Source organism: Platalea leucorodia (assembly GCF_965183815.1).
Source record: "Platalea leucorodia genome assembly, chromosome: Z".
Taxonomy (NCBI): Eukaryota; Metazoa; Chordata; class Aves; order Pelecaniformes; family Threskiornithidae; genus Platalea; species Platalea leucorodia.
The window spans coordinates 67,530,149-67,552,833 of NC_138858.1; the positions used below are offsets into that span (position 1 = coordinate 67,530,149).

At 34.7% G+C, this 22,685-nt stretch overlaps 1 protein-coding gene across 4 annotated transcripts in view; it reads left to right on the forward strand.

The window, feature by feature from the left end:
• CEP120 (centrosomal protein 120) overlaps positions 1–22,299 on the forward strand; it is a 41,160-nt gene extending 18,861 nt beyond the window's left edge. For 3 of the 4 annotated variants that reach the window (XM_082336924.1, XM_082336926.1, XM_082336925.1), the window contains exons 13-21: positions 472–568; positions 658–810; positions 1,483–1,572; positions 2,059–2,151; positions 3,796–3,957; positions 7,613–7,735; positions 9,183–9,281; positions 19,350–19,495; positions 20,183–22,299. In XM_082336924.1, the coding sequence (XP_082193050.1) occupies positions 472–568; positions 658–810; positions 1,483–1,572; positions 2,059–2,151; positions 3,796–3,957; positions 7,613–7,735; positions 9,183–9,281; positions 19,350–19,495; positions 20,183–20,420 (1,201 nt within the window). In that variant the 3' untranslated portion in view covers positions 20,421–22,299. The remainder of the gene's footprint in view (positions 1–471; positions 569–657; positions 811–1,482; positions 1,573–2,058; positions 2,152–3,795; positions 3,958–7,612; positions 7,736–9,182; positions 9,282–19,349; positions 19,496–20,182) is intronic. The other variant, XM_082336927.1, reaches the window with a different exon arrangement.
• Positions 22,300–22,685: the final 386 nt, after the last annotated feature.

Consider the following 22,685-nt stretch of genomic DNA (forward strand, 5'->3'; position numbering starts at 1 on the left):
AAGGATGACTCACTACACATAAGTGATTTACTGTACTGTGGATAACTAGAAAGTTACTGTTAACATCTACAAAAACAAGACTAATGAAATTCATTGAGTATCTTAGAACGAAGCCAGCAACAATACCTGTATTCAACAGATACATTTGTTAGAAAGATTTAAGACTGAAGGTACAATCTTGGATCATTCTCTTGTTACAGGGATATGTTGGTTATAGTAAGCTGTTAGTTGACTAGGTTCCCAGTGACAAGTTATCTGTTAAAGTCAGAAAGCTTACTGTAGCTGTATAAATCAGTCCCTAAGTTAAAACAGTATACATGGGAGAACATGTTTGGGCTCTCACATAGGCAACTGTTTAGAGCCTCTGAGTTTGTACAGAACCTTTTAGCACTTCAACTTTGCTATTGTGTGTTTTCTTACAATTCACTTTCTGTATTTTTAAGACAGTTTTCATTAAAATGACATTTATAGGTCAGGCAACAGAATAGCAGAGCTTTCATATACTATCACTTTGGAAGACTACGGACTTGTGAAGATGCAAGAAGTCCTGGTGTCAGATTCTTCTCAAGTAAGTTTTACATAAATCTTATCCTTTATCCTTGAACACTTCTTTGAAAAGTTGGGTTTCCAGTTAAAAAAACACTGTTATTTTATCAGTGTGTAGGTGCTGGTCAGCAGCGGCATGTCCCTCACACTCAGCCTCGCTGTGCCCCAGAAAACCATCCAGAACCTCGAGAAACTCTTGAATACAAAGCAGCGCTGGAGCTAGAAATGTGGAAGGAAATGCAAGAGGACATTTTTGAAAATCAGGTTTTTACTTTCTGTTTACTTCCTAAACTGCATGACTGCCAAAGAAGCGTTAGGAGAATTGGTGAGAGGAATATTAATTGCATTTTTCTTAAACTTTGCCACTGTTTCAAATAAGAACTAAGTTTTGCTCATACAGAATATTAAAACTTCAGATATATACTAATATCTTCCATACTCTTAAGGAAGAAGGTTAATTCTTTTCTGTTAAATAACTGAAGTAGGTGCTAGGTAGTGAAATACAGAATACCCCCTTCACAATTTCCCCTTTACTGTTTATGAAGTACAGTAGATGTTAAAGATTCAGATTATTAGTGTTAAATATTAACACTGCATTTCTTTATTCTCAGTCAAAACCCATTGCTGTGTTTCCACTCTTGAAGTCATTCTAGGTGTTCTCAGAGTCACATGCTTCTTTTTAAAAGATACTGAGAATCTAGTGTCTAGATTTTTTTCTCCAACGTGGGCTTATTTTGCATTTTCTACTTAAGAATAAGAAATATCTTTCACTATCAGAATTGTACCTAGAGTTGCATAATTTAGTGTACTAAGTTTTTCATTCTTTTGCTTCAAGGCTTAGTTCTGCTAGTACTCTCTCCTTTAAAGTTGCACTTCCAACAACTTTGATTTGCTTCTGTGGTTTGGGGTTTTTGTTCCTTTTTTGGCTTTTAAAAGCTTAAAAAGAAGGAAATGGCTCATATGCAAGCGCTTGCAGAAGAATGGAAGAAAAGAGATAGAGAGAGAGAAGCATTAGTGAAGAAAAAGGTAAGGAATCTCATTCTTATACCTGCTGAAAGTCTCATTATGAATCTCACATCACTATAAAATTTGACAAGATATTTCATAACTATAACATAAAACATAGGTCTGTGATTAGTCTTCACACCTACTGGTATGCATGCATCTAGTCTACAACAGTGCAAAAAATTGAAACTAGCCCTTAATCATGGAATACTTGTTAGAAATCCTTTAGGTTAGCTTACTTTATGTGGGCTTTTTAATTGCCTTTCACTTGCATGGCCAAAAAGCACTTCTACAGCCCAGCTGTGTGTGGTTACCTGTTAGCCTTTATTGTATTAGAAAGGCTGTCCATCATGATTTCATCATTAAGAGCTGGAGATCTGTTTTATATGTAAATTTCCAAACAAAAATTGTCAATTTTTTTATATCATAACAAGAGTAAATTCTTCACCTGCCTAAAACATTATTTTTATTGCAAGAAAAAAAATGCGGGTTTTTTTGTTCTTTTAGGTAGCAGAATATACTGTTTTGGAAGAACAACTTCAGAAAACCCTGCGAGATCTAGATAAGCGAGAGCGACAGCTTTTTAGTGCTGAATCAGAGGTAAAAAGTGTTTGGTCATTTTAGACAATTCAATGGCATGAGCTGTTTCTATAAGGTTTGTTGAGTTTTCGTATAGAGACAGTTGTGACCTGTGTATAAGAACTGAAACAGCCACGTTCATACTGATACATAGAGGAGCACTAATATCTTAAGCCAAGTTTTGTTACAACTACACTGTTGTACTGAAATAGAAATTCAGTGAACTTTTAAGTGAGTTGCTACAATTACAGAACTGTAAATTTTCTGTTATTAACAGAATTAGAGTATCAGTGGAGACGTTTATCTAACACTAGCATATTTCAATTTTAAGTTTAGTACTGTCAGGTGAACATTGTACATGTGTATAAGAGTGCCTTACTTGAAGCAGTGATTCCTAGAGTAATAATTGAAATAGGAGATGGTGACAAGGAGAGCTGAGAGAAACTGCAGTTGTCCAGGTTTTGTTATCCAGTGATTTGATAGAGTTCCTATTTCGTGTTTTTTTTATAGCGACAGGGCCGAAGAAGATGCAGGAGAAACCAATAGCTACCACTGTTTCTAGATCTCACTGAATACCCCTGAGATGTGGAAATGGGGTGCGAGTCCTCAGGGAAGCTAGTCATATGAAAAGAGAAAGAAAGAAAATAAACTTCCTATTTTTGTGCTACAGAACAAACTCACAATTACATAGGTAAACTGCTGTGGTGATTTAGCAGTCCAACAAACTCTCTTTCCTCCTGTAGCTCAGATTAATCTTTTCGTCATATCGGTCCCTCCTGTGCTTGTGAACAAAGTTAAGAAAGCTCCCAACACAGGGACTGGCTGGTTGAGCCTATGTCCTGTTCTGTACTCAGGCTCTCCCATACCCCTCAAGATGCAGTTTGTGCTGTAAATAGTGGCTGACTTTAACATCTATGCAAAAAATTTGGTGATTAGGTTTGGCTGAATGCATTTCAGTCTGAGTAGAAGTATTTATTTTGAATCTCGTACATGTTTGTCTCAAAACTTGCTCTAAATTTAGTGAGATTCTGACCTGAAGGTTTAGAGATAATAAAAATTAGTGGATTCCAAAAGTGTCTAGACAAAATGATGTAGGGTTCATTTAGCAATTACACAGTTTGAGAAATGGGCCATTTGGACATGCTTCTATTCAGCTAGCAGTTATCTGAGCCAGTAACATCTTTCTAGAAAGTTCAAACATGTCAAGAACTGTTTTCCTGTTTAGCTCAATGAGAAATTCTCTTAATATGCTCAGTTTGAAGAGCGCGATCTTACTGATGTAAAGGCATCTTGGCTGTAGCTGTGACTTCACTGTTTCTGCCATGAAGGGGTGTATTTAGCTTTTTAGTTTGTAGTAGAAAGGTGGATATAAAATTTGCCTTTAACAATCCCATGTAGAAAGTACAGTAGAGATACAGATAACTCAATTTTTAAAATAGTCAAGCAAGAGTATATTTGTAGCCCAAATATAGTAATTTGCAGGTCATTAGTTAAATTGAAAGTCAATAAAAGTATATAGCAAACATATAGATAACAATGGAATTTCTATTGTTTAATTTCTAAAATGCTTAACAATTTTTTCTGTCATGAATAGTAGTAACAGTTGTAAAAAAGACTTAAAGATATTGCACCTATGGATTAATATAAATATGTCTCACTTCTAAGCTTCAAAGAGTAAAGAAGGAGCTGCAAGCAGAGCATGAACGAAATCTGCAGGAGCTACAGGATTCTCTGCGGCGAGCCAGAGAAGAATGTGCACACCAGGTTGAGCTAGAAAGGTCAAAAATCAAACAGCTGGAAGAAGACAAGCTTCGCTTACAGCAGCAGGTAAGTACACTTAAATTTTCTGTGTCAACCATTTGCTAATTTAAGTAAGCATTTTTTTTAAAGTAAGTATAGTAAGTTGAGCAATGATTTAGAGGCAGGTGCATATTGGCAACTTCGTAGTAAATATTTTATCTCCGTTGTTCAGTGAGCTATTTGCTGGGATCCATCTCTTCCCAAGTCTTGCTCAGTAGTAGGGCCAGTTTGCAATGCAGTGGTTAAGTTGTATTTTTAACACTGAAAATCAAACTGTGACTGCAAGCATACCTTACATGTAGAATCTGAAGAGCAGTATACATTTCAGTAACTTAATAAATTGTTAGCAATTTACATCTAGTAAAACATCTAGGTAGCTTGACTATGCAGTTCATTTTATTCTTCCATTGCAAAAAGAGCATTTCTGTTATCCTTATTGGGGCAGGTGTGTGGAGGGGGGAGTTATCCTGATATTGTGATCTTCTATTCTGAAGGTAGTAGTTTCATTAAACCGAGAAAATTTAGACCACGTTCTTTTGTCCTGTAAGCTAGCTTTTGCACTAATGAGAAGGCTAGTCTAGCTATTTTTCTTGGCTGTTAAACCATACTGTAAAGTTCTAAAAGTTAGTACTACCTTTTTTGAGCAGTTACAATATTAGACACTTAATTTGTTGTTAAGTAGATTAAATCTTAGTAATGCATAAGTGTTTTTCAAAGTACGTAGTTTATGTAGATGAATTCCTTGCTTTGGTGCTTGTCATTTCTGATATGTGACAGTGATAATCCCACAATAGCTTGGACTAATTGAAGAACTATATCAGCCAAAGACATATTTTTGTATTAGGAAAAGTTGTGCTGAGTTTTTGTCGTTTTTTTTCAGTTTAATATTAAAGATTGATATTAACCTACTTCTTTTCACATCAGCATATGTTAACCACATTACAATGAACTTCTTAAGTATAGCTAGTATAAAAAATGTTGCTCATCTAGAAGGTGCTAATCGTGGCTATTCTACTGAACAATCGTTGAATTGAGATGAGCAGTTTCAAACTGCAGAGTGCAGTCCACTTCAAAGTGATAAGTGGATCGCTTCTGCATTGTAGATGTGTTGTTGACAGCTACCAATGCTGTACCAGTCCAGACAAGACAGCCAATAGTTCTTCAGGCTCAAGTGGCCAAATGCTACCACCTAGGAGTCATCTTCCAAATTCATTCTTTTGACTCTCACTGACTTTTTTTTAGCTAGCTTGCAATACCATCACAATCACACTATTTTTGCTATTCAGAACAGACATACTGTATCAGAACAAAGATCCAGTTAGCTCAGCATTCTGTTGCAGCAATGGTTGGATTTAGAGGACAAGAAAATAAGAAATGGGACAATGAGAAAATACAATTTTGGTATATCCAGCAACACCATCAAGAGTTACATGTACACTCATCCAGAGGCAGCATTTGATATTTACTGTCCATCAGTGAAAGTATTCTTCGTGAACTTGTCTGATCCCTTTTAATAAGTATTTCTACTTGTAGCATTGCAACATCCTGTGGCAGTGAGTTCTAAAATTTAATTGTGTGTTGCATATTTAAAAACATCTTTTTGTTTGTTTTAAGCTTGTTGCTTAATAATTATGAAGAATACTTTAGTGCCTGTGCTACATACCATTCCAGATTGCTTAAGTGTCTGTCATACTGTCTCTCTTCCAAACACAAGCCCTGCTATGTTTTGTCTTGCTTTGCATGAAGGCTGTTCCTTCCAGCTGATCATCCTGGCTGTCTTTCTCTGTGCTGTTCATGCTATGTTGAATCTCTCTTATGTTTCAGTATGAGGTGGCTGTTACTGCATATTCTGCATAAGACAACGTTTTTTTGTTTGCTTTGCTCAGGGTGGGGTGGGTTTTGTTTGTTTGTTTTGGAGTCTCACTGTAGGATAGTTCCCTTTTGTAATGTGCACAAGCAGAAAGTTCCTGTTGCTACCAGTTCTGATGGGCCTCTTTTTTTACCTTTTTTGGGTGTGGGGTTTTTGTTTGTGTTTTGTTTTTAAACAAGGAGTAAATTATAATAGTTCTAAACAATATGCTTTGACTTATTCCTTGCCTTTTAAGGAGATGTGTCAATACACAATTTTCACACTGGAATTGTAGAATTCTCTAGATGTCTAACTTATTAGGAGATAAGCCCCATGGTGTGCGAGAGAAGATCCTTGAAGCATCCACCTTGAAGAACACCACTCTTACTTCCTGTATAAGGAAGCTGTGCTTTATTTGTATGATTTGTGCAGTTCGCTAACAGTCCACAACCAGAGGTCTCATGAGAAATTCAATTTTTGAACGCTTTTAGAACTAAGCAAGAAACTAAACAGTATTGTAGAAGTTCTAGGGAGAGCTGGCATTTTTCATAGCTAAAGAAGCTAGTTACTGTCTCTGTCATCAGCATCATGTCTGTATGCTTGCTTTAAAAAAAGAACTGTAAAAATGGAAAGGTGGCAAACAACAATATCTATGTTTTGTCAAAGTTGGCTATTGCAGCTATATGTGAAAAGTAACTGCAGTGAACTATGTTTTTGCATGGCTCCTTAGGAAACATTGTTGCTTTCTTACATCAAGTCTGTAGACATAACAGATGCAGAAAGCAAAATTTTGGAAGAAAAACAGGTGACTCAATTATGAGATCCAAAGATTTAAAATACCGATGTACTAATAGAAGAAGTTGTCGACTTTGAAATAGAAATGAATTCTCTCAAGCATTTTCACCCAGTATTCTAAACGGTTGGATACAGTTAATGGAAATACTTACATTAATTAGTTGGACATAAATACAACTGCAGCATTTGGGATCATATTCTGTGATGGACTGCATCAGTTCCATCAGGTGTATTAAGGTATTTGTAGCTGAATAATATTTAACAGAAGAAGAATATAAGCTACTCTTAGAAAACATCTTATAAAAATAGTTAATATTTTTGTTATGGTATTATGAAAAAAAGCTGTTAAATGTTTGACTTGCATAGTTTCTTTATTGCAAAGTAATTGTGTATTGGCATCATTTTTCAAATTACCCATTTTAAGATGAAAAGCAAAGCTCTCTTGTAATATCTTCATGAAACTGTGGAAGTACACAGTGAGAGCAGAGATACATAGCATTAAGTCATTAGTCACTGCAGTCTTTCTACTTCAGCCTTTCTTCTAAATCATTATTTGGCCGTACAAAGTGTTAGTTGTTTCTTATTCCAGACATTCCTAAACAAGTTATGCTGGTGAAATTGAGTAAGTAATAAAACTTCATACAGTAGATAACACTGTTGGCTTTCTTTAAAAGATGTGTGTAAATCTAAATAATTTTGTTTTCTGTGTTTCTTCTCTAAGTCACTTTAGAAATGTGAAAAGCAATGTATATAAATCTTAATCTTCTGTATATGAGGACAGACTTGTTTTTTCTTTCCAGTACTACACAAAGGTCCTCTTCAAGATTCTTCCTATTAAAACATCGCTGTATGCCATCATCAAGAAATCATTAATTATGAATACATGCTTTCAGTGTCTGTATTATATCAGATAATTGACAGTAAGATGTTTGTTCCAGGGACTAAGGAGTAACTTCAGTTCTGTAGCCTAATTCTTTGTCTGTGAATGTTTTTTTTTTTTCTGCTAACTTGCATTATATCTTGATATCTTTAATGTAGCTTTATGAAGCAGAAAATAAGCATAAAATTTTGGAGAAGGAATTCCAGCAATACAAAGAACAGCAAAGTAGCAAACCAGAAATCCAGCTACAATCAGAAATAAATCTTCTCACTTTAGAAAAGGTATCTTGGATCTTTCTAGTCTTTAAAAACTGTCAAAAGGGTTCATTCACTGATAAGGGAGGTGTAGAATAATCTGGCATGATAAACTGGTTGATTTGTCCATTTTGTTTTACTTTTTCCAACAATATTTTCAGGCTTTAAATATTCAGATACAAATAAGGCCAACAGGGGCCTTATTTCTATAGAGGAAGCAGTAGTGTTAGAGTCTAAAGCAGGAAAAAACTAACCTATATATTTAAATTGCTACCATTATGATTTATGACAGGGACTCCAAGCATTCTGTTTATAGAACTAAATAAAGATTTTCTTGTGAGGATTAATTTAGACTGGTATTCCGTTATGTGCATTGGGATTTTTAAGTATTTCTGAAAAGAGATTGTTACTTATCAGCGGAATGGAATCACTGTCATAAATTGCTTTCTTAGAAACTATACGTGCCTTCAGTACAGGATGTTTTGCTTAATTAAAACCACAGATATGGGCATTTTTTGCTCAGAATTACTGTGAGGTTTGGGTCGAATTGTTGACTGAATATGCTGAAAAAAATTGGACCAGGCTTCTTGGCACAAAATGCACTCACAGTTATATGGCCAGTCTGCGTGTTACTGCATGCTTGAATAACTTCTAATCAAGCAAATGATTCAGAGTGTTTCTGCCTCTTCAGACTTTTTAAACTCTTAGCTTAGATATTTTGTTAGATTTCCTGTTTTTTTTAGATTTAAAAAAAAATCAGTGCTTTAAGATATTCACAAATTTAATGGTAAATAATTTTTGTCTGATTAAAAGAAAATATCACTGCCTCAGATTTGTTAATTAAAAAGGCTTCACTTTTCAGGTTACTGTGTTCTATGGGCTTTAGAACAGTTTTCATCTGCCTTTTCATGCTAAGTTTTCTGTACAGAATGCAATGAATTTTTTTAGTGTATAACTTTTTTTAAAGATTTATTTAGATAGTAAGATCAAAGATTTACAGTAGATACATGGATTTTTAAAAAATGGTGTGAACAGATGTCTATTTCAGAGAAAAGAATGTAGCATATATCTTCTATCAGCTGCAGGAAAGAAAAAAAACACACCTTTTAAAGGCAAGATTTATCCATCAGTGTTTCTGTTAAATTATTGTTTATAATCTTCCCTTGAAAAAAAAAAAAGGGGGAAGGTTGCTAATTTGAGAATCTTAAATTTAAAGGTTGCATCAGCAGATTTTAGTGCTAAAAACTAATCTTTTTTGTATAGACAGCTATCTAATAAAAATAAGGCTATATTTTAAACAAGAAAATGTTCATGTGCCATAATATTTATGTTATATTATATAACAGCTTTAGATGATGTTGTATGTTACACTACATAAACACTTTTCTTAAACCAGACCCTTTGTATATATACATCTTTCAGTGATTGTTACTGCTGTTATTGCTTCAGCTGATATGATTTTAATTGCTTTTAGGTTGAACTTGAAAGAAAGTTGGAGTCAGCTACCAAGTCAAAGCTCCACTACAAACAACAATGGACAAGGGCTTTGAAAGAACTTGCAAGGTTAAAACAGGTATGCAGGTTTTCTTTTGTCATTTGAGACAACCAAGTTAATGTACTGTTGGAAGCTACTAATAGTTACTGTTAACTACTGGCAGTTTTCATTTTATTAGTGTTTATCTTTGAAAAATTAAAGCTCTGAACTATGCTTTTTACAAAAATGAGAACAGCAAAACTGATTTGAGTTTGATGTTGAACTCGGGAAAGACCAAGGCTCAGGTCTGCAAGGAAGGTTGGCATAGCTAAAAGGAGGCATGATTCAAAAAATAAGTTTCATTAAGGTCATTCCCAATAATGCTCAGTCAGCACTTCCAGTGAAAATATTTTGTTCCTGTCCCAACCCTCTTGGTCAGTTAGTCCTAACTGTTCTGTATTTTAATTGTAAAATTAATGAAGAGTAAAGATGAGAAGCAAAGCTTAGCTTTTAGAAACAACAGTTTAAGGTTTGCTGAATGCTGTAAAATGAAGTAAGCTTGCAGAAAAGTTGAACTGGAAGTGAAACTTCTTTCTCCTGCTTTTGGAAATTCTGATCTCATGTGACATGCTTTTTTACTGCTGTGTTTTAACAGAGCTCGTGTGTGTGTGTATATATAAATAGTCATACACATATGAATTTAAAATATTCTGTTAAAACTTGCAAGAGTAGCAGTTTCATTCTCACTGAATCCATATGCCTGTGTTTTTTGTCATTGCCTGTCTTTCATGAATTACAGTAAACATTAGCTAAACAGTATACTTAAGAATGGCAAGCATTTCCATTGGCCTTGACAAACAAATTAGTAAATCATTAATCCCTGTTGCTGAACAAACCTTGACACAGACATAAAGCTTCAGAATTCAATTTTAGTAAAAGGTTTTTATTACCTGTATTCACACCTACTTCCTGCTTGAGGAAAAGTGTTTGGGTTTTTTTAAGGATTCTAGTTCCTACTTCATTCCTACTGCTAGAGTATTCAGTTTTTGGAGAGTAAGAAGCTAAGCCCACCCTCTCCTAATTGGTAATTACCTTTTTTAATTTGTATTTCTCTTTGAAGAGAGTGAATGTGCTGTATAATCACTATTAATAATTAAAAACTTGTCTTTATCTGCCGTCTTCAAATTCGTCCTTTCTTGCCTAGTGATAAAAGGAGTCATGAATTCTCATCTCCAATTTCTGAAACATCTATGCTTGACAAGATGATAGAAGGAAGAATATAAATCTTATCTCTCTGATTAAGATTTCTTCAGCAGCCATGAAATGTTCAGGCTATTTTTTCTTACTGCCATATTTAAAAATTCCTGTAGTATAAAAGAGAAGATTGCTTGCCAGATTAACACTAGTGTATATCACAATCAGGTTTTTATTATTAACTTCATCAGTGTAGACCTGATGATCTGAATCTAGTAACATATGTAGATGGTTTCAGCTGACCCTCTTGCTGAAAGCCTGAACCATAAAATAAGTTGGCATGTACAGTGAATACCTACAACTTTTCTACTACAGAACAAACCCTTTCAAAGTAGTTCCTTGTGGTTTTTGTACTCCTGTGCTTCATCTTATACTTAGTCTATTGACAAAGGATTTAAGTGACTTTAAAGAGCCAAATAAAAGTTGAAGCAGAGCTGATCAAAAACCATTTACTGTGTTTTAAATATAAATTTGGAAACTGTTGCTTCAGGAATTCTAGATTTGCTTTAGTTCAGATGATTTGTGCAATTGTGCATAGTTTGACCAATTTCTTGTTTAAATTGGATTAGTACCATGTTAATTTTGCATTGCCTCTGGTGAATAGCTACAGGGCTGTAATCTGTGCCAGTAATTTGTCACACCAAAGCTCTCTAGAGAACTATACAAAACATTTGTGTAGTGAGGATTAGACGCTGAAAGCCATATCTTAGATTGTTAATAAATGTTAATGACAAAACCCAGCTGGTAAGTCTTGGAAATGAGATCTAATGCTTTGTGCCCATTGCCAAAAAAATGTTTAAACAGAGATTTCCATTACTCAAAGGTGACCTAGTACAGTCAATTTGTGAATTAAAGAAGCATAATCTACAGGCTAAGCATTTAGTAAAATGCTCTTCTGATTTGCAACCATAAAAGTCAATGTTTCCTTAATTAAAAAGTTTCCTTTTACTTTAGAACTAGTTCTTAGCACACATCTGTGATGGTTTTATATTTTGCAGAATGAGATATGCACTACATAAATTAAAGTATGGGACTGTTAATAGAAAATGCTGTAAACTTCTTCATGTCTAGGATTTTGAATGCTAAACACAGTGCCAGTGGTAACCAAAAAAATGTAAAGTACATGAGGATGCATATACACCATGTTTACCTGTGCCTAACAAAACACAGAAGTTAGTTGAATTTAAACAGTTTGTAAAGCTGAATGAAAATAGACTTCACCAGCTCACTTTTCTTCCCTCTTTGTTATTCAGTGCAAGTCTGTATTAATACTCTGTTTATTACACCCCTGTTCAGCTTTACTAAGACAAAAATGGCAACAAGTTAGCTATGTATCTATGCACTCAGGTACATTTTATCATTTCCGGAGGTTTCAAAAACTGCCTGTCAAAGTTTACTGACTGGGAGATAGCAATGCTACACAAATGAGACATCCATAGTTCTTATGTATGTGAGCAGTATTTCTGGGAGCAATCAAACTATTTACACAAAATTGCATGCATGCTTACAGAGATCTTAGATGGTAAATTCAGTAGCTGTCTGAGTGCAAGAAACAATGTATCAGAACAAAAATGAAAGCTGGCAGAAATGTCATTTTCAGCAGTTGGTGTCTGTTATAATCTAAAAAAACAAAATCTCAAAATGTATGTGCATACATTATTCAGTGTTCTGGGAGAAATACTTTTTAAGTCTTTTAATGTGTTTGTGCCCTACAGAGCTGTTAAAACCAGTACTGATGCATTTGTTTAAAACAAAATAGACCGTATTGGCTGGCTGACATTCACTCTGTCTTGTCCAGTGTCTTGCTTATCCACTCAGTAATTAATTTGATTAATTTATAAGTAATTTAGCCAAGGATGGGATGTAAATCTTTGTTTAAAAAAAAGGCACCAAAAAAAAAAAAAACCCACAAAAACAGTTGGAGGTCCAAGTCTTGGTTAAAAACTGTGTCTTGAAATCATCCAGGCCCTCCTACTGACTTGTCAGCTCTGGGTTATTTTCAGAAAACTTTACTTGAGTTCCTTAGCTTCAATCGTAAGTTTTTCCCACAGACTTGCATGGTATGTGTGAGTGGGAGAGTGAATAGTGGCTGCTATTTAGCCATTGTTTAGTCTAGTGTATGTATGTTTACATCTCCCTTTTGGATTTATAGGCAGCTATGGCAAAATAAAGATTGTGCTTCCTTGATTGAAGAGCCTCTTAACTGGAGCACCTGGTGGTATACAGGGATTCTTTTATGATCTGATTATAATTGAAATTTTGAGGGTTTTTTGTTACCAGTTAACTTTTATTTAATGCTGGTATTCCTGTGGTACCATAAGTTTCAAAACATGATTGAAGTTCCCACCATACAAGCTCCTAAAACGGTATTCTGTCTTAAGCACTAAGTTACAGAGATGCAAACTAATGACGAAAAGTAGTAAAACATTGAAGTAAATGATCTGGTAACTAGTATGTGGCTTTGTTTGGACTGGATTTGTTTTGTTTATGGGGGTGTAAGAGGAGGATGGCAAAATACCAAATTAGTAAGAGAAAGGAATACCAGTGATAAGTTTTACCGAGGGGGGGAAAGGAAAGAAAATGAGCAAAAGGAATAGTGCAACTTGCAGTGCTGAGACAGTAGTAGAGGAGAAGGTACCTGAGCCAACTGAGGGTACATTACAAAAATCATTTTCAGAGTAACTTGGAAATGATACTCTTGGTTCATCTGTGGCTGCCTCACTATGGGAGAGTGGCTGATGATAATTAGATGTTGATGGAAGAGTAAAGTTTCCAAGTGTTCTAGTGCATCTTATCTTCAGTCCATAAAGCTGCCTTTAGTCCAGCAGCTGATGAATCCTGAGTGTTCCCTTACCTGAAATTTAAAAATGCAAAATTCTAAAAGTTTAAAATTAAAAATTCTAATAGTTCTTACTGAGGCTTAAAACAGCCTGACTGGCTGCGATAAGCAGTTGGGAGTACATATGAAGTGTTCCTTATTTCAGGATACATTATAGGAGCATATTTTTCCTGGAAATGTAAAGTATGTCATAAAATCTTGACTGAGAATTTTAAGCATGTGGGTATGTATGTATATACTTGTGTACCCTGAGGTACACTTAAAAATACTTTGTATTCAATTGTAACTGTGTTTTTAAGTACACACAGAATAAAATGAAGATGTGACAAGTGGGTTTAGAAATGCTGGACTTCGCTTTATTAGTACCATGCTGGACATCGCTTTATTAGTACCATAAATGTGCAGAAGTGTTTAATATTGTTTTTTTCATTTTGGAAGATCTCACTGTAAATTCTGCTACGTTTCAAGTACTATTATGCAGTAGAGTTCAGTTCCTTCTCTGGTTTAAAAAAAAAAAAATGGTTGTTGCCCAATGGATTGTTAAACTGTGGTGGAAAAAGTAGATTTCATACCTGAATGTCTCTGATAAAGTGGCACCAGTTTCATCACTGTGACGAATAAGAAATCCTTCCTTCTCTCTCATCATAACAAAAGACAGTCTTTTTATGGTCCCTCAACTTATCATAACAAAATTCTATATAAATTTGAAATCAGCATGCCTCACTTCTTATCAAACAACTGTTGTAAATTCTTTGCCATTTTCTTGTATTGATTATTAGGAAATGGGTTTCTGTTGCTCTGCTATGAATGGTATAAATAGAGCAAGTTTGCTGTTATGCACCCTACAAATTGTTATGACAGACTTTTAAAGGAGTCAAAGACTAATGTTGGGAAAGACATTTGAAAATCACAGAGTATGAAGTGTGTAACTTAAATTACACACAGGATCCATCATAAATGCATCTGTAAAATCCCTTCTCACTTGCTTTCATGTCTTTTTTCCAAGTTGCACTGTCTTAAACGGAATGCTAGGGAAATCTTGCCGCAGAAAATGTTGGGTTTTATTTTTTAAATTTACTGTTATTGTGCTTAAACGTCATTATTCAGGGTTGTGACATGGCATGCTACAGAAATTCTTGACTTTCACTGTTACAGGACTAAAATTAATCTCGTCTTTTCCCTCACCCCTCCCAAACAAGGAAATGCTGAATATTTGTCATGTTTACAATCACAATTTTTTAGTAGTCAAATTAAATTTCTAACCACATTTATCTGAAAGGAAGTCCTACTCAATGTTAACTTGGAGACAAAATGTACTGATAAGAGTTTTTCTCCCCTATGGAGAAAAGGAGAATTTAGCACACTCTATATGCAAACTTACTTCCCTGCAAATCTAGGGTTATTATCCTGAGCACTGAGCATGCTCACTAGTGACACTGATTTTTTTTTTTTAATATTTGTATAGACATTTTTCCCAGAGTAAAATATTAAAAGGAACAAGGAGTGAACAAAGGATTCTTCAGGAAAGCCTTGCTTTTCCTACATATCTCCTTGGCTTTTGCATCATTCTCTCTTTTGTCATTTTCTTGGTTTTATTAAACATCACTAAAGATGTTTCTTAATCAAAAAAACTTATGGTTCTGAAACTAGTTCAGTGAGGACCAAGGTATTAAATGAGATCCCTTCTGATCAACAGGAAAGCATTATGAATATTCTGTCTTCCTGGCCTGATTGAGCTTCGGACTTTTTTCTATTAACCTTCGGTATATGTACTTCTTCTAATGTATACTTTTTCTTTGAGTTTGTTTAAAATACCTTTTTTGCTATGAGTTTGCCCTTGTGAGCATGTTGCTGAACAGCAGAAATCTCTGTATCATTGAACTTTTCTGCCGCAAATAGTAACGTATCAACTTGTCATGAAATTTATATTCCCACATGCTTCTTATGGCCAGCACGCAGGTATGTGTTTCCACTGAAGCTGCAACTGTAGGAACACTTTCAAAATCTTCCCTTATAGATCTCAGTAATACACTCCACAAACTGAGGGACTGGATTAGAAGACTTCTATTCACTGTCATCACAGCTATTTGATGATTTGTGTGTATTATATGTCTCATTATAATCTGTTTCATTAGTAGGCAGGGATGTCATTTTCCGCTGGCCTGTTAAAGTCTTGCTCTGCTAGTAACAAGTATTACTCTGTTTTGCATTAGTTTTTCAGTATTTTGTTTTCAGGTGATGTTTGCCTAACATACCTTCAAGAAAATTCTCTTATAGAATTACTGAAATACACAGATTTGACAGACTTATATTAATATCCCAGCTTCCCATGACAGTAGTCCTAATTTAAAATGGAACAATTAGAGCATGAATAAACTGAACTGCAGAGCAAGGAGATTTTTTTTCCAAAGTTAATCTTTTCCTCACCATCTGCAACAAGGCATTGGACCAAAGCTAATCATGTGTACAAATCACCATAGGTGGAAAGGCTATAGGAGATAATGGCAGTTAGAAGTTCTGTCTTCTGTAAAAGATTTAGATTTTTTCACATCATCTAAGAAGATGTCAGCCCCATCCTCCACAGTAATGAGGGTGTTTTCCTACAGATGAGGCAGTTTGCTTGTAAACTGCATTCTTATATAATATTTTGTGTGGCCTCCAAGACTCTTACCACTGTTAGATAATGTCAACAGGAAAACCAGGTTGTACTAGAGAAATTAATTTCAAAACCAGAACTTGGGTATGCAGCCTGTACTGCATCTACTACAGGGATATGTATAGCAAGTTTCTGTAGACTTCTCTAATCAGGAAAAGTAGCTAGTCACCAGACTGAATTATTAGATTCTTTACCTGTAGGGATAGACAAGTAGAAATTTCTAGACTCGTTCTACATGTACAGGGCAACAACTCCTCTCCTGAGGCTAAACAGAGCTTTACAAAGGAGATTTAACATACTCGAAATTTTAGGTCTTGTGTTTGCCTCAAGGTATTAATCTCAACTGTTTGGTTTTTTTTTTTCTGAAACACAGCAATATTTTAATTTGCTTCATTCTGAAAAGGATTTAACTTAGGAGATCTAATGAGAGCACCAAGAATAGTGATGGTCTCAAAAAGAAGTAAATATTAGCCTGTCTTCATATTTTTAGATTTTGGGTAATGGAGATAATCAGATTTGCTGTCCATTTATTTACTTGTGCTATAACTTTACTTGTACTGTTTTTATTCCAACCTATCTGAGACTAGATCATGCTCAACATTTTATCTTGCTACCTGCATTTAGCAAAGCAGACAACTCAAGATAAGTCCAACTATCAAAATAGTTAAGATAATTTTATTCTTCTTCATAGCCCATTGTATACTTGAAATTTAGCTTTACTGTCTGGGTGCTGTTGCCTACCCAGATATTTGGAAACCAGAGAATACCATTGTGATATTCGCTGCGACTTTAAGGGGGGGGAAAAAAAATGCCATTCTCTGTCTTTTCTTTGTTAAATACTTCAACAGTAATGCTTGATCTGTAGCGTTTTTTTAAATACAAATGTTTATTTTAATTCAAAACATTTTGTGATTAAGAAGCTCCTCACATGTTTGGTATATCACTTAAGTGATTAATTTCCATTGTTTTAATAGCTTGAATCATATCTCTAGTTGGAATTTACCTAGTTTTGACTTTCAGCCAGTGCTTTTCATTGGGTGAAAAAACCAAACTGGCCAATGGATGCAAAATATCAATCTAGCCTATGCAGAGGCCAGCAGTAGATGCGCAAGATCTAGAAACCTGGCTTGAATATATTTTGAATATCCTCCAGCTGCCCTCAGTCAATTAAATTTTCAAAGTAATTCACATTTTAGTCCCCGTAATATCCTGCTCTTTCACATCCACTTTTTCCTCACAGAATAATTTTGTATTCACAGCAAACTGTTTATTCCAGAATGATATATTCATAAATGGGGAAGTCAGAGTAGATTCTTATGGAGTCCACTGTTTCTTGCTATTGTGGAAATGATCAATTGCTATCCTTTCTCTGGTCTTCTAAACCCTGAGTAATCTGAGAGGACTTTCTCCATGAGAGCTTAGTTTTGTGTTTGCTTGTAGGTGATTTCTTTGGTGTGGTGTTTTGTTGTTGTTTGGGTTTTTTTAGGACTAGTTGGAAGTGTGGCTTTTCTACAAAAGCTGGATTCATTCTTCCTGGTGTACCCATATGTTCTGTTAGTTTTGTTTTTTGTTATGGTTTCAACCAATTTCGCCACTGCAGAAGTAAGTCCTGCTGGTAGTTCCTGGATATTCCTAAGGCCTCTGTTTAAAGAAAGAATAAAATAAAAAATGGGGAAATAATTATTCCTGTGGTATCAACACCAATTTTAGTGACTGATTACACTTCCAGTTAGTCTTGCGACTTTGTGTTTAAATTTCCCTATAACTCTCAAACTTTTTGATAAATATCAGCTGGCTCCAATATCTTTTTAATATTTGCTATATGTATTTGTAGATTCCTGTTCTAAACCCCATTCTGCTTCAGTCTGAGAATGTTCTTCAAACTTGTCCTGCATAAAAAAGGTTGCCTCTCACATGGAAATGTTCTTCTGCAACAAACTCTTTTTGGGGAAGGAAGGACTATGGCCTTATATTCCCCAAGTGCTTTTTTTATACTTCAGTCATATATCAGCTGTAGACTCTTTGGCAGGATTCCTGCTTCTGGTTTTATTATTAGTATGTATCCCTTTAACAAGTTGTTCGTCAGGCTTTTTGGCCCATCCCACTGCAGTTCTAACAGTTAATTTGCATGGCTGGTATATTGGATTGAATGTAAAAATAAAGTATTTTGGGGTTACATACATACCATGATTTCTTGTCAAATACTTCTCTATCGCATTGCCTGTTCACATGAACAATTAGTCTTTTGTTTATACCAATTCCGTGTGAAATTCAGATTTTCTTATCACTTATTGATCATCAATAGGGAGTGCTTAAGATGCTGGGAACTGAGATTCAGGAAGCTGCCTGACTAGACTCTTCCAAATATTATTAGGTTGACTGTAAAATGAATACGCTCACACATCAAACAACTTTCTTTTTTTTACCCCTATAATAAATATAAAACTGATTGTACTAAACAATCAAATATTTCAGATGAAAGCAATGTCAAAATTACAAAGGTAACCTTGCACTTCACAATATGTCTAGATCCAGGATGTTTGTGTGACCTCCTGCCTTATTTTTTAACTACAGGAAGAAATGCCATTTTACCTCAGGTCTTCTGTCTCATTCAGAGTGTAAGACTGACTGTACTGGGTTAGTGCATAAGGTCAAATGGAAAATGACTGGGAGAAAAACAAGTGGAGAAAGCACCACACTTCTCATTAAGACACTTTAATGTCACAAAGTGGTAGTGAATGGAAACCCTAGTTATGTTACAGTGTCTGTATAGAGCTTAAAAAAAAAAAGTAAACTTTTAGAATGGATAGATTAATTGGATTAAATCCACAGAATATGTTATCTAAGGTTTTGCATAGACCTAGACAAAGTAAAAGGAAACCTCACCAGAGTTTTGTTTTCCAGGCTTATTTTTTAACCACAAATTGCGATTTCGAAAAGTAGTTCTTGAAGCTTTGACACTAGGCACTATGGGGCTTATGATGGAAGTTTCCTGCAGCTATCTAGCATTTTTCTGGGTTTTATTTCTCAAAAAAAGTTAAAATATTGTGAAGCGAAGGAATAAATCTCAATATCCTGAGCAGTTCTGCAAATGTAAGTTTTGTGTTTACCAGTTTAAGCCAGAGTTTGTAAAAGGGTTTGTAACATTTTTGCTATTTTGTTAATGGGAAGATATCTGTGACTGGGCTTCAGCTGATCCAGCCTGAACAGGTTTACTTTAATTATGATAGTGACTGGTCTTACTGCATTATAGATTCAACAGCTAAGACATTCTGTTTAACTGCTGCATTTCTAATACTGCTGGAGACTTAATTGTCATGACTTCATTCCTGAAGTTTTGCTCATGTTACAATAATTAGTGTTTTTACATGTAATCATGTAGTCAACTGAGTTGTGTCTTCACCCCTTCTCACATTAGCGTGAACAAGAAAATGCAATGGCTCACCTTAAAAAGCAGCAACAAGAGCTGGAGCACATGAGGTTGCGCTATTTGGCAGCAGAAGAAAAAGAGCTGGGGAAAACAGATCGACAAGAGCTGGAGGATATCAGAAATGAACTTAACAGGTATGAAAGCATTTGGAAGATTTTCTTTTTTAACCCTCTCCCCTCTTTTCTTGCCCTCTGCCTCAAAATAGGAGAAGATTCAGTTAAATCAAGATTATAATTGACTGTTAGTCCAGTGAAAGAACACAGTTTAGTGTCTCTTGGGTAGAGATTGCACATTTATAAAATGCAACAGTACTGCAGTATAGAAAATCTATGTTTAAGGCCACTGTACCCTGTTTTTTTGTTATGGTTGTAGTTGTGCAGCACCAGGCTTTTTTCTGTTTTAAACCTTCAGTTCTAAGGATAACTGCTGCATTAAGAAAGAGGCATGTACTATTCATATTTTGCATACATTAAAATTTTAAATTTATCTATTGTTGCCCTCCAAAAATTATCTGCATTAGTTCTGTGTGTTGAACCCTTTCCGTTGGAGTGCTGTTTGCATTATCAAAATAGGAGCCTTGGTAGCAAGTGTTAGTGTTACATATGCATATAGGAAAGGTATTGTTAGAATTTTATTACTTTAACATTTCTTTTACCTATAGTTGTTTTGCCCTAGAGAGAGGATAATTTTTTACCTTTTATAGATTTCTTTATTTACTAACTACTTTAGTAGATTAATAGCTTAAAGACTTAATATGAAAATAATTGGAGCGGTTTTTAATATGGCTCATCCTCTGATTCTTTCCATTTTATCAACATCAGGCTAAAGCAACAAGAAGAGAGAAAGCAATTGCAAGATGTTAGAGATAATTCTGCTGGTAGAGTGGATAGTCTTCATTCTAGAAAATTAAATGAGAATGTGGATGATTATCTCTCTCGTCTGATAGAAGAGAGGGATACCCTGTTGAGAACAGGAGTATATAATCATGAAGACCATATTGTAAGTGAACTTGATCGTCAAATCAGAGAAGCTATTACAAAAAGGAACATCACTAAATAAAAACATACATAAAGTTGTTAAAAAGAACCAAAATTTGAACAGTGACTGATTTTTATAAATCTATACTACTTACTCTGCAGAATACAGAAGGTCACGCTTAATTTTGCACCCTATTGTTAGCTCTTTTTGAAGTCTGTAAATATTTGGAACATGTGAAGTTAAGCACAGTTGCAAGTTTTATGGGGGCAATGGCTGTTTTTAAATGTTTTTATACTCATATGTGTATATATATGTAAATATATTTATCTTATGTACTTTCTTCTGAAATGTTTTCTACCTCTTTTTGCATCATAAATGTTTATTTGTAATATTTTTAATATTCATTCTAAGGTTTTTGGTCAATATTGTCATAGTTTCTTTCAATTTTTAAAAAGATGTCTTCAGCTGTACTAGGGAAAAGTGACATCAGCTGTTTTCCCTGACAGAACTCTTTTAATTCTGAAGTGCAGCACTGACCAAATGTCACTTTTTTACTAAATCACAAGGTAATCAATTTTTGCTTCTCCAACTGTAGTTAAGATAACCAAGTTCTGTAGCAAGTAAGAGACAAAGTTGCAGGGGGATGACTGTCAAACCTTGTGAAACTGAATCCACTTATCAAGTAATGAGCCTGATTGTACAGGATGAAAATCCCATTGCCCTAGTGGTTTTGCACATAGGCCTGTAAGGGTGAACCCAGGAGTGTAAAGAAAAGTAAAGTTCAGAAATAGACATTCATTCTTACATCCATCCTTAATAAGGAAAGATACTTGAAGCACTAATTCAGTGAATTTATATACTTCAAATTCTGAACACATACATAAAGCAAGAGCTTTTCTAAGTACAGATGTTTTCCTTAATCAAGACCTAACCACTTTGCAGTTACTTAGCATATATTTCAAAGCATGTTATCTTATTGCCACTTAAATTGTATGTAAGATTTTGTTTGATTGTGAAAGTATGAACAGGGCGCAGGCTCAAGGTGATAAATGCCAGAAGAGAAATCCACAACAAATGTTAGTTTGTGCATAATCACAGTTGAAAAAGTTTTGGTTTCCAGCCTTCGTTCTATTTCAGTAATTTTAAAATCATATTTGTGGATCTAGCTAATAACATTAACTTACAACAGTGTCCTTTCAAAAGGCATTTTTGTCTGTCCTGTAGACACAAATGTTTCTGTACTTCAATGACACGTACTGAAAACGTCTTAGGATTTGTTACTTTTGGAATGAACAAAGACACCAATGCAAAAATTCCTTTTATTTTTTTTTTCTACACAAAGTCAGTGAACTTCCATGGACATGGCTGTATAGATGGGGCCTTCCTGTTTTCTGTGGTATTAATTATAAAATGTTTATTTTTAATATTTTATCTGGCTTTGCCTCTAGGTGCATTGTTTTTCTTCTTCCCTACCATGGGCCTATCTCCTGGTAAATGAACTACTGGTTTAGGCTCCTTTAGAAAAGTTTTAAGCAAGGTGTATAAACATAGAGATCACATTCTGTGAGGAACTATCACTTACCAATACCAGACTTTGTAAGAAATGCTTTTGTAATACTTTGCATGCTCTACTGTATTTTTCGAATCAGTGTGCTTAAAGAGACCCCTTTATAACTTTAATAAATCCAATACAAATTCATGAAAAGTGATTTTACAGTCTTTTTTTACATCATGGCTTTGTCATATCACTGATGTGTGATCATATGCAATTATTGTAAATGAATCAGGGAGCTTCTATCTTGACAGGAAGACTTGCTCATGCCGTTTTTCTTCAAATGCTTGCTCACTTGCCAGAAGTGTAGTTTTTTCTTCAAACGCTGGAGGGTGCCTTAGACTCAAAGATCACAAAGATTGCATTGACTAAGTGTTCGTAACTGGTGATTGTTTTGAACTGGTATTTTATAACTCTTCAGGTGTGTTACTTTATTAAATAAAATTCAGATTTTAAGTATTAAGGATTTTGTGTTTCCTTTTCGACTATGTATTTGAACAAAAAATTTTTTGTTTATTATTTCTGGTATGACAAATATGACAGTTTTTAGTGCTTGAATCCATAAAATTGACAAGTTCACTTTCAAAGTTAATTTCACTTTTTAATTTTTAATTGAGTCTCTTCCATGGCTCATAAAGAAAACAGCAGTCATGTTGCTGTGGGGTTTAAAAAGAAACTACTTGGGTAAGTTTTCTTTATAGTAAATCAAAGTTTTGAGTAAAATAAAAGGTTGAGCACTTTTTTTTTTTTAGAGACATAAGCCTGATAATTGAAGCTATTTGGGTCAATTTTGT